This window comes from Podarcis filfolensis (assembly GCF_964270895.1).
Source record: "Podarcis filfolensis genome assembly, chromosome: 1".
NCBI lineage: Eukaryota > Metazoa > Chordata > Lepidosauria > Squamata > Lacertidae > Podarcis > Podarcis filfolensis.
The window spans coordinates 104,077,056-104,094,854 of NC_139604.1; the positions used below are offsets into that span (position 1 = coordinate 104,077,056).

Here is a 17,799-nt window from a genome sequence, read left to right on the forward strand (position 1 = left end):
CCAAAATTACACTATCTTTAATTTTCTGTATTTCGTGAAAAGTATGAAGAATGCAAGTAGTAATATTTGTGAAATATTAAGAAAATCTGACTTTTTTGTTTGTTCATCAACTGGCCATTCTGTCATTTGAAGGTAAATTCCCAAGCTCCTCATCCGGATGCCTTCCTTGATTCTATTTGGACCTAGATGTGTTAAACAACTATTGTCCAGTGGCAAATATCTCCTTTTTAACAAGGTGTTTATGTGAAATTTTATTTCCTTTTCTAAACCAGAAAGAAAGCCCACATGATGCCTCTCTTCCACCACAATTTTTAGACTTCAGTGTACATAATTATGTCAGCTTTACCAGCATGTAAATAAAACTCAATTTATTTTTAATTTCATACTCCTAATGTAGAACCAACATACGTGCTCACAATCTGAATCTAGGGTAGCTTTCCAAGAAAAAAATGTGTTATGAAAATAAATACTTTCATTCTATTTTAAAAAAACCCACTTTTTGTATATATTTTTCTTTGTTTCATAGAGTCTTAAAATCTGTAGAAGAAGCAATTCCTCTCCAGGGCTTTTAGTTTCTGAATGGAAAACATTACAGGTATTATAACTTTTTTTCAGATTTATTATTTAGTACTTATTATTTATTAGCCGCATCATACCCAGCATTGCTTGGGAATTCAGAGAAACCAAAAAATCAGTGCAGTTTTTAAATCAGTGGTTAAAACAGTGCTGTTTTGAAAGGTTCTGGCTGCCATCTTGATTCAGAATGGTGTCCAATTGTATCCAAACATTGAGGAAAACCTGCTCCTTAATTGCAGGAACCACCATGCAAAACTTGGTTGCAGTATCTTAAGAGATGTCCAAATGCATGGTGAACAAGCGATTTCCCAAAATATATAGTAGATTTTTCATAGCAACAGTTTTATCCAGAGTGTGGCTTAAAGCTTTAATTATTATTTGCAATAATCACATCCATATTTAATATTAATTTCTTGTTTAAAGTTTAACTCAAAATTATAATTATTTATTTTAATCTTTAATTCTCTGGTAGACTAAGCAGGGCATTTAAGATTCTTCGTAATTGCTTCCCCAGTAGTAGGAGGGTAGGGCTGGCTTGAACTTTACTCCTCTATTAAGGAAAACTGAAGAGCAGGAACCTCTCTGAACTAAATCTAAAATATATAATTCCAATTACTGTATATACTAAAATGAACCTGACTAAACTGTGGAAAATTCTCTGCTAGGGCAGAGCTCCTTAAAGTGTGAGATTAGCTCCGCTTCCTATTCTTGATGCAGAGTCTGAGTTGGGCTCTCCAGGTCTCTCCACAGAGCTTGAGTAAAACATCCTAGCAGGGATTTGGGTTTCACAAAGTGTGAAGGGGGGACAGGGAGAGAGAGAGTTGGGGTTAAGACAACAGCCCCTCCTATTCTGCTCTGGAACCAATTAAGTGAGCAAGAATGCTGAGATCAAGCAGTGCTGAGGCTTCAGCCTCTGCCTGTGCCATAAGGCAGACAGATTCTTTTTATTCATTCTTTACACGTTGGGACTGTAGAGTTCTTCCTTCTTGGCAATAATTAACTTGCAGCGGTCAATAAATTAGGAAGTGAAAAACAATGTGCTTGAAAAAATGTAAAATTCAAGCAGCCTAATTTTTGTACTAGTGTTAGATAATAACCAGTTATTCTTGTAATGTCTCATTTTACAAGATACCAAAACTTTGTGTTGCAGGAGAACATCACAGAATGTGTAAGTAGTCTGCTGTGAAGGAGTTGCATCTGCAAGAAATATGTATGTTGGTTTTATAAAATCTTAGTTGACCTATGTGACACTAAGTGCCAACCAAATAATTTTATTTCCAGTTTTTGCATATAGATTTTGTTGCTTCGGTAAAAATTAATTCTGTTCCGATTCAGTGGTAGATATTCCTTATGTTTCCCTTCAATGAGATCTAACATTCACATTTTTTAATTAAAAGTAATTGGGAGATTAAATATAATAATCATTTTGCTTGTGTAACTGTTGTCAACAGTTTTTCAAATTCAGGCATTTTTACACCACCCTTCAATTGTATTCCCAGGATTGTTTACAAGAAAGGGTAAACAATTAAAATGTAAATACATCTCTCTACATTCATTTTATTATGCCTTACAACACAGTCCTAACAATGTATACTCAGAAATTAGTCCTACTAAATTTAGCGGGCTTACGTCTAGGTGCTGTAGGTTGAGTTAGTATTGTAGCCTTATTTTTTCAAAACAGTATGTGAGAAGAAATTCTAAAGCACTTTCTGATTTTCAGAATTCAAACTTTTTATATCAGTTATTTACACAGAGTAGCTGTGATGACTTACTCTCAAGTAGACATGCCTAGGATTGTGCTGCAAGTTTTATTTAGACTGTAGCCCTAAACACACAGTCCAATCCTATACATGCCTGCTTAGACACACGTTCCATTGAATTCAATGGGGCTTCCTTCCGGGTAAATGGGAATAGGATTAGTAAGAATAAGCCCCATTGAACACAGTGGGCATTTACTTCAAAATAAACATGTATACAGCAGAACTGAAAATCTTTAAACTCTTTCTTTGCATCTGTGGATGAGCTGCTTGCTGTAGAAACATGCTCATTATGAATGAAAGAGGACAGCATAGATTCTGTAGAATCAAGGCTGCAATTCTGAACATACTTAGGCCTATTGAAAATAATGGCACTTGCTTGAAAGTAAATACATATAAAATTGCTCAGTAAGGTATTTTTTAAGCAGGAATGGTTGATGAGGAAAGGTGCTGTGGTGCACATGGCCTCCCAGCAATGGAATCTATGGTTCCCTGGAGGCAGCAAGGCTGGCCGCATTGGTGGGAGTGCTGGATTGTGTCACAACTGGCTTCTTGTTGTTGTTGGTTAGTTGTTTAGTCGTGTCCGACTCTTCGTGACCCCATGGACCAGAGCACGCCAGGCAGTTCTGTCTTCCACTGCCTCCCACAGTTTGGTCAAATTCATGCTGGTAGCTTCGAGAACACTGTCCAACCATCTCGTCCTCTGTCGTCCCCTTCTCCTTGTGCCCTCCATCTTTCCCAACATCAGGGTCTTTTCCAGGGAGTCTTCTCTTCTCATGAGGTGGCCAAAGTACTGGAGCCTCAGCTGCAGGATCTGTCCTTCCAGTGAGCACTCAGGGCTGATTTCCTTAAGAATAGATAGGTTTGATCTTCTTGCAGTCCATGGGACTCTCAAGAGTCTCCTCCAACACCATAATTCAAAAGCATCAATTCTTTGGCGATCAGCCTTCTTTATGGTCCAGCTCTCACTTCCATACACAACTGGCTTAGTTTAGGGCATTATTGCCTGATGTCTTTCTGCTCAGTCAGGGGAACTGGTCATTGGGTACTTACTCTGAACAGATCTACAATGAAAACCTACAGAGAAAAGGGGTGCATGTTACTAGGTTTCTCTTTGGTTTCCTTCCTTTTAGACCACCTAGGTTTTTTCCACTGACACTCGCGTGAACTAAGACGAAACTAAGCCATCGTGAGAGGGGTTGGGGTAGATACTTGATTATATTGATATGTCACATAATCTTATCTTGCCTAGGCAAGAGGGGGAATTAACCTGCTCATGCTTGGCTTATTCTTGCTCACTCTCTCAAGAGGATCTGTTCACGTGATAGTAACCTTTAGCAGAGTTCCACTAATGCAATGGGACTTCCGTTTCTTCTCCTTCAGCCCCCCCCAAGCTGCTCTGAACGGTCCCCCAATGCTCCAGGGCTGCTTTTGAGGGCACACGGGGAGGGAACAGGAGAAATTCTGCACACACAGTCAGTTGTGGAAGCAAAAGTGCCGGGTTGGAGACAACCCATACTAAGTACCCAGCAATCCAATTTTATACGGCTGACTACTTTTGGAACGTTATCGAAAAAACTAAAAATAAACAAAAAACTGAGATTTGTTTTTCTTACAGGAAGTTCTGGTTAAAAGACCTCATAGTGCACCAGAATTATCATTCAGAGACAAATCTGCTTTGAAGATTTCTGCAAATTTCAGAACCACTATGGAAGAGATAACTGTTATGAAAAAACAACATCTTTCAGTAGATATGGAAGCTACAAAGCCTGGCATTTTATCAACAAAGCCACAAAGCTCTCTTAGCCTTGAGAAAAGAGAATCTGCCGCACACAAAAGTGTTCTTGTTGGTTCAGATAAAGATTCTGATATAGCTTTGGCAAGTACATTCAAGCAAACAAAAGGTCTTTTCTCCTCTAGAGGACGAACTGCATCTATTGCACCCACTCCAGCTCCTGAACCTATAGATGAAACTAATCTGGCTGAAGAATCTAGAAAAGCTGGGATGAAGTACATCGTTTTCCCAAGGAAAGCATCATACAAAAGGAGATCATTGAAAACAGCAGGGAAATACATTTCTGTTCATATATTAGAAAGTGTTTGTGAGAAATTAAGAGAACCTCCACAGATTCTTAAAAGGTCTGCCTTTTTATTAATATTTGCAACTTTTAATTTCATATATTGAGCACTTTGGGGTATGGAATCAGTAATTTCTCCAACAGCACCAGATAGCATTTTTATGTGTGTGCCAGTTCTTTATGGGTAATACAGTAATACTAGCTTTCCTAAATTGGTGTTATCCTGATGCTTTGGATTACAACTCCTTTCAATCCCAGCAAGCAAAGCCAGTGGTAACAGATCATGGGTGTTGTAGCTTGTAGTCCAAAACATTTGGAGGGTACCAAATTGGTACCAGATATGTTCACAAGAACATCAACTGTGGGCAGAAGATTCCCAAAGGATTCGGTATAGCTTTGTTTCCTCTCTTCCCTCAGCAAATTCTCAGGCAGCAGACAACCCTTTTGCCTAAATACAAGTTTCATGTCGTGTTCTTGCATTTCATCACATAGAGCAGACAAATTGCCTGAGGATATGAAATGACTCACAGACTTCCAGTGCTCTGGTGCACTGCCAGTGGCTGTGTGAAGGAATGATGTGGAAAAATACTTTCTAATCATTATGGGATTCTGTGTATGGGCGCTGCACTTTTGGTTGCACTGAATTACAGTAAATTAATTACAGTTAATTTAACAGTAAATTAAACTAAACATAAGAGGTACTATTTGGATTTTTTTGTCTCAGGTGCCAAATTATTGTTGCACCATGTCCATCAGAAAATGCTATTTAGGCTATACACATTGCTTTATCGGTTTGACACAGTTGCACAGCTCTCATGTGCAACATGAGTGTATAATAAAGAAGTTAGAGAGCTCTTTGATTACTAAGTTTTCTACATAAATTATAAATTTTCTACATAAAAATAAATACTAATGACAGTGTAAACCATTTTTATGCACCCCTGATAGGAATCTTCTGTTATGTGTTGAAACTTGAATATTATGCAGCAATCAAATACGTTATTAAACTTTATAATGAATATTTATTGGTCATATGTCACATTGTTACGTATGTCATATTGGTCATATGTCAGCAACAAATGTACAGGCAAAATGTAATTATAGTTTTGGCTTTTTCCTTAGGTCTGCATCTCTTGGAAAGCTTCCAATTCATAATAAATTCTGTATCAAAGTATCTCGAGCAGTTCGAAGTTATCGAAGTCCCAGCCTCCCTTGCTGGCTAGATTTTGAAAAATTTGCAGCAAGCCAAGGGAGAACCCCAGAAGACACCGATGATTATCTTTGGGCCAGAAAAATCTGGAATAAATGGTTTGATGAGCAATACCCTCCCAGTAGGCAATCTTTTACTGATAGATCAATGGCAGGCAAAAAGGACATAGAGGAGGAAACCAAGGACACAGAATTAGTAAACACAGTAAATCCTCTTCTCTTCGAGGGAAAGCCAGATGAACTAGAGCAGTGTCAATCTGAAATTGATAAAATAACCCAAGAAATAGATGAAGGAAAATTTTCTGGGTTTAACTATTGTAGGCGTGGAGCAATATACAGGAAAATAGGCAAAATGAAGGCAGCCATGGATGACTTGGAAAAAGTAAGTTTCAAAGAAATAATACCTGTTTCTTCTTGCTACTGAAGATGTTTTGTTAACTTATTAATAACTATGACCGCCTGGTAGTGACAGATGAACTTAAAAAATGGAAGAGCATCTTTTTCAAATAATCCCCTCTCTGGATTCCTCATTTTATGCACTTTTCTATTTAGAAAAAAAAACTTTGCAGGACTATATCTGGAAACCTAGCAATTTTGCAGATAATTATGTCACCAGTGATCTGTTTTCATTATACCCTACATATCTGAACACAAGAAAAATATTTTTTATATATTTTAATGAAAGTCTTAATTCCACATTGCAGCTATTGACAGTTGTATGATTGACTCAAACTCATTGTTCATTTTTAATAAGATTGCAGTAGGGTTTTTCACAATACAATACAATGAAAAACAAACTAAGCAAAAACAAAAAGAGGAAGAAAAATGCAAAGTCCTCTCTCAAAGGTAGATCCTAAGCCTTGTCTCACACAGAAAGAGATGGGCCTTCCCAGCTATCACCTGGGAGTGTTCCTATCACCCTGGGAGATCTCCCCTTCCCTGCCTCTCACACAAGGTCCTCCACCATCCATCATCTTCATCTACATAAAATCCCCCAGTCATTGTTCACTTTTGACAAGTTTGTGGACTATAGAAACATCAAGCTGTTTGCCAGGTGGTGATGTAATGCATACGTTTGACGTCATACAGACATGGTGCTACTACACTTGTTTAGAACCGAAGAAGCTAGGCATGAGTATCAGAGAATTGTTGTATGCTGTTGTGTACAAGCAACTCCCAATTTACATGGGAGTTATGTTCTAAGGCACCGGAAACACCATTGGAAAAGCTGGCAAACACCCTCTAAACTCTAAACCCTTGAAAACCCTTTAAAAACCCCAGCAGCACTTACCAGATGTCAGACTCCACCACAGTCACTCCATCTGAACCTCCTTGCTCCAATTAAACTCTCCACAGGCCTTCACAGTTAGAGCAAGGGCTCCTGGGATTGTGCTTGCAAAGGCTCGTGGAATTTCTGGGCACTGTTTCACATCTTTTTTGCCCTTTCTGGGCTCTTTTAGGGCTGTTTTTGCCACTTTAAAAGTCACTTTTGGGCTTGGTGCAATGTGTACATGCACAATCATGCATCAATTGGATGCTTGACAATTGTATTTTTTCAGTAGCATATGATAGAGATAGTGTGTGGTAAGGAAACTTACTGTAGCAGTAAGCTATGGTAGACAGACCATAGATCTTTCTTATATGACTGTTTTATATTGGGGTCCAGAAGAACATATTGAAACTAGATATTCAATATAGGTACTTGCAGCCTACAGTGACCAGTTTATATTCACTTTGGATTGAGTTTAACTACTTTCTGTAGCCAACAATTTCAAAATGCATTTTGTTAATATGAGAGCAACAGTATAAGCTATAAGAGCCAGTGTGGTGTAGTGGTTAAGAGCGGTAGTCACGTAATCTGGGGAACCGGGTTCGCATCTCCGCTCCTCCACATGCAGCTGCTGGGTGACCTTGGGCCAGTCACACTTCGTTGAAGTCTCTCAGCCCCACTCACCTCACAGAGTGTTTGTTGTGGGGGAGGAAGGGAAAGGAGATTGTTAGCCGCTTTGAGACTCCTGAAGGGGAGTGAAAGGCGGGATATCAAATCCAAACTCTTCTTCTTCTTCTTCTAAAAATGGTACATTTATTTAATTTTTAAGTATGCAAGGAGCTTCAGTGCATAAATGTTTTGCAGCAACTAATTGTAGGGCACTAAAGGAGGTCTCAGGCCAGGGCAGTCATGCTCAGGCAACTACTCTGTTCCTACCTGCCAGATCATTCAGTCAGTTTATTCTATGTCCACTAGGTCTTACAAATCCTAACCTCAGAGCAACTGGTCTGCAGTGTGAGCATATTACCTGTGTGCCCGTTTCCTTCCCCTGGTGGCTTCCATAAATGTAACAGATGTATTGCTTTGACTGTGGATCTGCTTCTGACTGCCCTCTCCACAGATGCTCTGATGCTGTCCTGCAACTTGACTTGTGTTCTTTTTTTTTTTTTAAATATTTTATTAAGGGTTTTCTTGTTTTACAGTGTAAGTATAATGCCTCGTATTTTTTTCTTCTTCCATGTAACAATTTTACAAATCTGTTTCATTTGATGAGGCATTAGGGAGAGAAGAAAAGAAAAAAGAAAAAAAAAAGGAAAGGGGGTGGAGGGAGGGGAGATGGATGGGGGTGGGGTCGGGTAGCGGTGTTTCTGTTATGCTTAATGTATGTAGAGTTTGGTGTCAGCGTGCTTGTGTTGTTCACTTGTGTTCCTTTGGTGGTGAGAGAGGTTGGGGTTGGCCTAGGGTGTGATTGTTTGTTTGTGATTGGCTGTGGTGATCTTTGTTTTCGTGTGTGAGTGAGGTGGGTGGGTGTTTTGGATCAGGTTAGCCATATTGATTTGTATGCTGTTGGTGGATTATTGTCGTTGTCCTGTTGGGCTGTGTATGTGATAAAGGGGAGCCATACCGGGGTGAAGGTGTCTTCTTCTGTTTGTCCCCGTGTCAGTTTCAGTTTATTAGTTAATTTTTCTAGTAGGGCTGTTTCCCATACTATTTGGTACCATTGGTCCATGCTTACTCCTGACAGGTCTCTCCAGTGTCTGGTTATGGTGTTTCTGGCTGCTGAAAGTAGGTGGGTTATGAGTTCTTTGTGGTGTAAATGGGCATTGTTGTCTTGGAAGATGTTTAGTAGGGCCAATTCTGGAGTGACGTCTAATACTTGTTTAGTTATTTTACATATTTCTTGTATGGCTGTTGTCCAGAATAGTTGGATTTTGGGACACTCCCACCACATGTGGAGGTATGTGCCTGTGGAGGTGCACCCTCTCCAGCATTTTGGTGAGGTTCCTGGGTGTATTAGCGCTCACACTGAGACTTGTGTTCTTTTGATAATGTACCAGCCTCTGGTCCCTCTGGTCCTTGTTTCCTGGTTGGAACTCAGCCCTTGCCCTTTTTAGATGATATATCTGCTTTTGACCCAGAAGCTAGCTCCACCTGGTCCTGGAACCAGATTGTATAGAGCCTAAAACTTAGATCTCACCATGTTGTTTTTCCTTAGATCCCAAGTGATGTTCCCAGAGGTGTAACTTAAGATGTGCCTTATGATACACTGGAATTTTTAGCTACGTAACTAATAACCAATTTATCTCATTACTTTCACAGGCAATAAGTTTAGAACCAATGCTGGTTAATGCCTATTGGCATAGACATTTAATTTTCATTTACCAGAACAAAATGCTTCCAGCGCTAGAAGACCTGAATTTTATAATTAAGTGCAACAAAAACAATGCAGGCAAGTAACTTTGAAACCCCATGATGTACAATTTTGTTCTGAGAAGCTCCTGATTATGTGTCCCTCATATCAAATCAGTATGTACAGAAGTTTTATTATTATGCAACACTTCTGCCAAATATCCATAGGTCTAGAAAAAGGTTGGAAAATTACTTACAATACATTTGCAGATTTGAATCATACGATTTGGTTTGCAAATTTTTATTACAGTTGCAATTAATTTTAGTTTAAAAAATTTAAACATGCATAGCAATGATATTGGGCATCTGAAAGAGACTAATTTTAAAGTATTTTGATTATGCAGATGCATATCTGTCAAGAGCTGAAATATACAAAAATCAGGGAGATAATTCATTAGCAATTATCAACTACAGTCTTGCCCTGAAATGCAGACCTACAGATGATGAAATATATTACAAAAGAGCTGAGGCCCATGAAGAGGATGGTGATATAATACTGGCGATAGAAGATTATGCTAAAGTAAGTATTGCTATATAGAGTTTTACAATATATTTGGGCCAGAATGAAAAAACCTGTACAATTACTTCTGTGCTCGCAAAGGATTCTTCACAAAGGTTCTTAAAATGGTGGTCACACAACACTATTGAAGCCAAAGTTGTGATATGACATGAGGGTCTACTATTCAAAGAAAAAACAATAAAAGCTCCTACTGGGCAAGAGTAAAAGTTGAGTTTGCCTAGTTATTTGTTTAGTTACTTTGGTATACCACCCACCAATCAATATTGGGCAATTTCCAACTAATGAATCCCATCAGTGCAAGGATTTGCATTTGCACAATGGGACTTCCCCATATTCTTCCTGCCATGTTACCCTAAATCTGTCATAGATGTTCCCCCAACTCTCTGGCACAGATTAGGGGAGGACGCAGGTGAGCAGAGAGAGAGAGAAGTTGTACAAGTGTAAATCCTTGTACTGATGGGATGTACTTGTGTGGAGTGAGCAATGCAATTTATAAGACTAAGGCTTATGTCTGATGTTCTGCTTCGAGTAAACTCATTGATATGAATGGGCATGGCTAATTTAGGTGCATTAATTTCAGTTGAACTACTCTGAGTGGAACTTTATTAGAGACAATCCAATAATAAAAAGAGATAAATCACAATTGACAAAATACGGATTGAAAAGACTGTGAAAAATGAAAAGTACCAACTCTGTTGGGAAGGCATTCCATAACCAGGGTGCCAGCACCAAAAACGCCATCCCTCCAGAAGTCACTTATTGTACCTTATTTGGCAGTAAATCTAGTAGCAAGGAACACAACTCTTTGGAAGCAAACAAGTTTGGCAGGATGGGCTGCTTTGTTCTTTCTCTTCATGGGACTGTCTGACTTACAGTAGTCATGCTCAGAGTAGATGCACTGAAATCAATGGGCTTAAATTAGTCTTGACTTAAATCAATTTATGGTAATGGGTGTGACATTATAGACACAGCTCCCATTCTGAGTATGATTTAGTATGATTTAATCACTTGCTGTTTATCCACTTAACATTGCTCTCAGCTTCTTATCTCTCTCTGAGAAAGAAAAAAGAGGTAACCTTTCCTCCCCAAGTTGGACATAGTGGTGGAATATTTTTTGACTGGATCAGTGGCAGGGAAGGAAAGGGTTAAGCAACCTAGCTTTGGCAGTCCACTGGACTCCATTCAACTAAATAGATGCACTAGCAGCAACCAGCCCAATGGGACTTTCCTCATCTCCCCTGCCCACCCAAATCAGCTCGGGGGGGGGGGGTCAGGAGAACACCTAGAAGAGCACACAGAAAGATGAGAGGGGAGATAATTTCATCTGGCAAGAAGACATGCTTGTGTTGATTGAATGATTGCCTTGGTGTGACGTTATGAATACAAAAGCAAGGGTAACAATTGCATGTATTTTATTTCAATCTAGTGCCTTTTCTATAATCCCAAAAGAACTGATGCACTTATGAAGCATGGAATACATTACTTTAATAAATCTATATGGAATATAGCTATTAATGATTTTACAAATGTGATTAAACAGGACCCAAGCATTGCAGAGGCAAGGTAACTGGAAATTATATATGAATTTAAGCAATTATAGTTGACTTCTAAATCCCTTATAACAGTGTCTGAGAAAATGATTATGCCCTGCATTCAGTGTCTGCCTGTGACCTCTTGTACATTGAGTGAAAGTATCTGTGCCCTACTTTCTGGGTATAAATATATAAGAGTGATGAGTGCCATTGTGTTACTTGTGTCTATCTGTTGGAGAGAGAGAGAGAGAGAGAGTGAGACCGGATCTGATGAGACAAGGAGTGCCAATGTCTTATGAAATCTGTCTGTGGTGGTGGGTCAATTGTGTTGTGCAGAGCTATCTCTGCTATTGGTATATATGCCTCTTGAACCTTCATTTAACTCTTTTTTGCATCAGAATGTTTGTAAGGTTCAGGATGGTAGTCTATGGAATATGTTAATTTATATAGCACTGTTAACACAATACACCTTTTGTTTTGAGATCCTGATCAATATGCTTTGTCAAATTTGATGTTTATGTTTTTTAAGCTGCCCATTATCTTTCCTCGCCTCTTGCATTTCAATTCTAAGCACAGTTACTTTAAGGCAATTCCCACTGTTATGAATGGAACTTGCTTCCATGTAAGCATACTTAGGATCACAGCCTTGACTTGTTTAAATCACATTGGGACAACAAGTTTTGCATTCAGACAGAATTTATATCAATGCAGAATATTGTAAATCTACTATGATGAGGAAAATATTGGTTTGATTCCTAGAACCTATCGAGGGAGAATATATATTAAACTAGAGCAGTATAAAAATGCAGCTGAAGATTTCGCTGTTGCAATTCACTTGAATCCTAATGACTGGATTGCATACTACCACAGAGGTTGTCTTTTGCGAACGCTGGATCCAAAACAAGCCCTGCAGGACTTGAGTGTTTCTGGTATAGTATACACTGTTTTTATGATCGATGCAGGGTGTTGTTGTTTTTTAAGTTCAAAGTGTGAATTTATACATTTTTCTTTTTAAGTATATCAAATATCTATATCTCCTGCCTTTCTCCCTAAAGGGACTCAAGGTGGCTTACAGATAAAAATAAGACTTGCTAAAAACATAATTTTTTTTTTAATTAAACATTAATAGAATTAAAAGTATTTACAAATTTTACATCTATATGTTGAGGATGTTTCCTTTAAACACTGGAAAGTCCTTCCAGCATATGTATATGTATGTGTATATGTATACAGTGAGTGGTACCTTGGTTCTCAAACTTAATCCGTTCTGGAAGTCCATTCCAAAACCAAAGCATTCCCAAACCAAGGTGCGCTTTCCCATAGAAAGTAATGCAAAATGGATTAATCCGTTCCAGACTTTTAAAAACAACCCCTAAAACAGCACTTTAACATGAATTTGACTATCTATTGATCCATAAAATGAAAGTAATAAACAATGTACTGCAGTCACACAATCAATCAGTAAGTAGCTGAACTGGGTTCCACACAGTCACAAAAACAAAACAAAAAAGCCACAAAAATGCAAAATAAATAGCAAAAACAGACAGACCTCAGCGTAACACTCAAAACAGAAGTGTGGTACTCAAATTGGAGCACGTTTGGCTTCCGAAAAACCAGAGCACTTACTTCCGCGTTTGCAGTGTTTGGGTTCCAAGTTGTTTGAGTACCAAGGCGTTTGAGAACCAAGGTACCACTGTACCTATATTTTTATGTGTATCTATATATAGATACATAAAATGAACTGACATGGACCCTGCAATCCTCATCTGAGGCCCTTCCTCACATGTCTCTTCCACAAGCGGTCTGAAGGGTGGCAACATGAGAACAGGCCCTTTCTGCGGTGGTTCCCTGCTTGTGGAATGCTCTCCCCAGGGAGGCTTACCTGGCGCCTTCATTGCATATCTTTAGGCGCCAGGCAAAAATGCTTCTCTTCAACTGATTAACATTCTGTGGCTTTTTAAATGTTTTTGTAGGTGAGGGGTTATTGGTTTGTTTTTCTTTTATTATGTATTCGGTATCTCTTTTTTATTTTTCTGTTGTGAACCGTCCTGGCGTCTTTGGATAAAGGGGGGTATACAAATTTAATAAATAATTATATTTAGCCCAAGAAGTAGACTGTAGCCAATGACCGGCTCTCGCATTTGTTTGGGCAAATTTTTCAATGTTTCCATTGTCCTGCTCCCCTCCTTTATGATCAGAACCCCTTTCTCCTATCCCTCCATTATTAGAGTATTTTCCCTCCTTGAAAAAAAGTTTGCTCCTATTCACAACGAACACCTCAATTTCTTTGGGAAGGGGTTGCAAGAGTTTTGTTTTTTTTTAAAAAAAGATATTTATTAAGATTTTCCATTTTATACAAACCAAAAAGAAAAAGAAAAAAGAGGGAAAAAATTAAAAAGAAAAAATATTAAAAACACATAAATTTCATATCATATTTTCCAATAACATATTTCCCTGACCTCCTCACACCTCCCCTTCTTGTATTCCAGTTCAAATTGTTCAACCAGCAAATCCTTATCTCATAGCATTACAGCTATAAACCTTATTTTCTATCCATCTTCTTAAATTATTGTAACTTATACTTTTACTTATGTACAGAAAATAACTATTTTTTCATATTCTTTTATACCATTACAGCTGATAACCCCTTAATTTCAATCCAACATCACTCAGTATTCCTTAATGCAAGAGTTGTTTTGTGCTCTGATACAACCATACAACTTTTTCACAAGCTCCCATAGATATTTCAAGGTCATTAAATCTCTTGAAGCAATCATAGAGGTGCAGTCATGCACATTCGGTGATATTTTAAAACAAGCCTTTCAGTTCTACAAGGAGGGTGTGATTTGTGCCAGAGCAGTGAAGAGCAAACCAGAATGGAAAGGAATTAACTAAAGGATGAAGGTCCTAGTGCAGACTGAGATAATATATAATTATTGCAAAGGCTATATTTCATGAAGGGCATATAGAAACAACTATATATACCTGGTTTCCCCATCCCTCCCCAGTTCTTCTCAATCACAAGTTTGAGAATCTTGCTGCTTTTCTTCACCGTGGGATCTTGTATTCAGAACTGAAACAGTGGTTACTGGCAATCTGTGATTTTGAAAGTGCACTCTCCTTGGACAGGTATGCTCTAGTTATTTATTTATATATTTGCTTGCTGTATTATTATTATTATTATTATTATTATTATTATGGCATTCAAGCCTGCTGATCAGATAAAATCAATTGACAAAACACATGAAAACCAGCAAATGTTTTTCAGGTCAAGGGCCACACTGACCCAAAGCTAACCTTCTGGGGGCCATTTAAATTTTTTAGAGCCTGTGTATTTCTGTGTTTGCAGTAAACCATGTTTTAGCTTGGCATGACATATGAACCAGTGCCCTGCATATGGAGGTGCAGAAATGCCAGTCCCTGACCTACGGAGAGGGCCATCATAAACAAAATAGACTCTATACAGGTCCTAACTTTTATATTGTTTGGGTATAGAGTAATCCACACTACCACCTGCTTCCCAAATTAGTCAGATCCAATTAATGTTTTAAAAAACAACCGCTCCACTATCACCACCTTAAGGGATAATGGAACCATTTTGCTGAAGGGGGAAGGTATTAACCATCAAACTACTCAGACCAGGTAGTCTCCTATTGCTTGGCTGTATTACCCAAGAAGCTACACTTCTGATATCTTGTATTCCTTGCTCCCCACCTTTCCCCAAGGAAACATAACTAGTAGAGCTTGGGAATGAATCTAATATAGATTCTGATGCTAATGTGGCATCTGTATCAGAATGGCACATTATTTTCATTAATAGTTTAATTAATTGTTTAGCTAGCAAGTCAGTGTAGGTCACTGATAAACCCCACTTTGTGGACGGCCAGAAAGCAGAGGTAAATTGTGCTGAGGTACATTACGCTCTTAGTGCCCAGGTTGCCTACAAAGCAGGTTGTGTGATGCCATGTCATGCTGTGGAAAAGAAATGTGTATTCCTTTCCTTGACACACTGCAGTGCTTCTGCCCTCACTATAAGAAGCAGCATGGAGATAGCAGGAGGGAACTCAAAACATTACTCTTGCTTTTGATATGTAGCGTGTACAGGTCTAGGATGGAAACATGTTTTTCTTACTGGAAAGCAGACAGGCTTTAATTCAACAAATAATATGAAATTCAATGTAGCATAATGCACAAACATGTTGAAAAATGTAATGCTCATAGCATTCTGTCTCTATTTTCAGGAGCCTTTCCGTAGCTTACATAAATATTGGACTGATTTTGATGTTATATATGGACCGTTATTTTGAATCTATTCGACAGTTCACTCAAGCCATTCAGCTGGATCCATTAGATATTAGACCATACATGTGCAGAGCCCAGGCACATCAAAGGGTATCTATCTATTCTTTACCTATGCTGTAGAATTTGTGTGATAGGTGCTCAATAGGTAACTAGCTGCTTTAAGACTTACATATAAAACAATACTGGGACAATGTGCAAGAAATGCAAAGATCCTTTCTCAGTGCAAACAACAGAAGTCCTGGTGTTTTCTTAGTCAGAACCATCTCTCTGAAGGCTTAATTTAGCTCTAAAAACCAATGAAGAGTATTGAAGGTCTACGGTGTTGAACATTCTGGCTTTGTTTTTTCCTTGATACATACATGTGCTAGTTAAAACTTCCCATTTGCTTAATTTTTTTAAAATTTCCCCATATATATTTGGGGGAGACAAAGGGGAGAACCCCTTCTCCTCTGGACAAAAAGTTTGGAGTGTAACTCCTAGTATCACAGGAGAAGCTTTTTTTAAAAATATAACTGTCCTCTTCAGAAAACCCAAATTAATGTATAGGTCCAGAATTTCTGAATGAATTCTGTATGTAAGTAAATGTTGGCCAGTTATACCAAGGTACTAAAAATTTGGATTTGGAAATCTGGACATGCCCTATTATTTACATAAAAGGATTTCCTTTTGCTAGCAGGGACGGTATGATGGATTATGGCCCTTCCTTCTGGTCAAGGCAGAAATGAAAGCTGTGGAAGTTTCTTAACAATCAGTTGAAGTTTATTTAATATTAAAAGATATGGATTAAAAATGTTTTAAAAAGGAGGAGGTGGTCCTTGTATAGGAGAACACATTGAATGAGATGGTGGTATCCTGAGACAAAGAATAATGGATGTTTGTCTGTTTTAAAATAACAGGTTCATGATCTAAAGAGTGCAATTAAAGATATAAACAGAGCCATTCATCTCCAGCCCAACTCACCCCACTTATGCTTAACAAGGTAAGATTGTTATCAGCTCCTTTTCTCATTTTGATTCTTGCTTTCCTACTTTTATTGTCCACCTGTATTATCACTGTGTGTATCATGTAAGCTTTTGACGTGATGTTAAATGTGCTAGTACATTTAATGTTTCTTTTTTTAACTTAAAAAAGCAGTTTTGAGGGAGTATTCTTAATCATTTCCCTCAACACCACACTCTGGGAAAAATTACCTCCCAAACTTGTTGTTTCCTTCCTTGAGTGTACTAGTCTGGGTCATCACCAGGAATGTGGTTGGGATACCATGTATGGATGTATGGATGTATGTTTAAATGAATGAATGAATGAATAAATGTGTATTCATACATGTATAAATGCATTTATACATTAATGCCATGTCTAGTTTGACTCTTGGTGTCTGTTTAGGGACACTGAAGGTTACTAGTGGTGGCTTGATATATACTAGGTTAATATCTACCTTTGTCGAAAAATCACAAAAATTACACTGATGTGGGTTGAGGGTTGCACATATATACTGTGCTGCCTTCATGTTGCTAAGAAATAACATTGGTAGCAGAGTGCAGGTGCTAACTCTTAACTGGCCTGGTAGCCACTGTATTGCCCTCCAGATGCCGTTGGAGCCCAAGCCGTATGAACCCTAGCCAGCATGGAGTTGTAGGCCAGTAACATTTTGAGGACACCACATTGGCTATCCTTGGCCTAGGACCTGGTCCTTGTAAATTCCTTGCTTTGACTGTAAAGTCATCATGGAAGCTGGAGCACTGCATTCCATTCTGTCAGCCCAAGAGAAGCTTCTGCAATGGCTTCAGCTCTGAAGGAGATGGAGGACTGAACTCAACTTCCCTCCATTAGCCCTGAAGTTCAGGCTTCATTGACTCATATTTGAGGGCAGCATACAACTCAGCTGCTTCTGCTATTTCTTCATAGGTCCTCACTATGATTTCAGATGTGTGGTCTACCAAAGTAGTTTGTATCCTTTTAAATTTAGTTTTTAGGTCTTTTAGTGCTGGATAAATATTATTCTTTCATCAAGAATGCTACTCTAATTAAAGTGGCCTTAATAGTTGAGATTCTTCAGTGCATAACTGAATAAATAAATAAATAAATAAATAGAATTTCTTAGGGCGTTATTTGACTAAATGAAATGTGCCTAAATTAAAAACAAATT

The 17,799-nt window shown here is 38.3% G+C and overlaps 1 protein-coding gene across 8 annotated transcripts in view; it reads left to right on the forward strand.

The window, feature by feature from the left end:
- TTC6 (tetratricopeptide repeat domain 6) overlaps positions 1 to 17,799 on the forward strand; it is a 74,710-nt gene that overhangs the window by 29,563 nt on the left and 27,348 nt on the right. For 7 of the 8 annotated variants that reach the window (XR_014546998.1, XM_083609175.1, XM_083609173.1 and 4 more), the window contains 11 exons: positions 527 to 595; positions 1,727 to 1,744; positions 3,952 to 4,472; positions 5,534 to 6,002; positions 9,210 to 9,339; positions 9,644 to 9,819; positions 11,246 to 11,382; positions 12,111 to 12,280; positions 14,360 to 14,480; positions 15,593 to 15,743; positions 16,550 to 16,632. Coding sequence is in view for 7 of the 8 variants with exons in the window: in XM_083609175.1 (XP_083465301.1) it covers positions 527 to 595; positions 1,727 to 1,744; positions 3,952 to 4,472; positions 5,534 to 6,002; positions 9,210 to 9,339; positions 9,644 to 9,819; positions 11,246 to 11,382; positions 12,111 to 12,280; positions 14,360 to 14,480; positions 15,593 to 15,743; positions 16,550 to 16,632 (2,045 nt within the window). In the remaining variant the exon portion in view is untranslated. The remainder of the gene's footprint in view (positions 1 to 526; positions 596 to 1,726; positions 1,745 to 3,951; positions 4,473 to 5,533; positions 6,003 to 9,209; positions 9,340 to 9,643; positions 9,820 to 11,245; positions 11,383 to 12,110; positions 12,281 to 14,359; positions 14,481 to 15,592; positions 15,744 to 16,549; positions 16,633 to 17,799) is intronic. The other variant, XM_083609171.1, reaches the window with a different exon arrangement.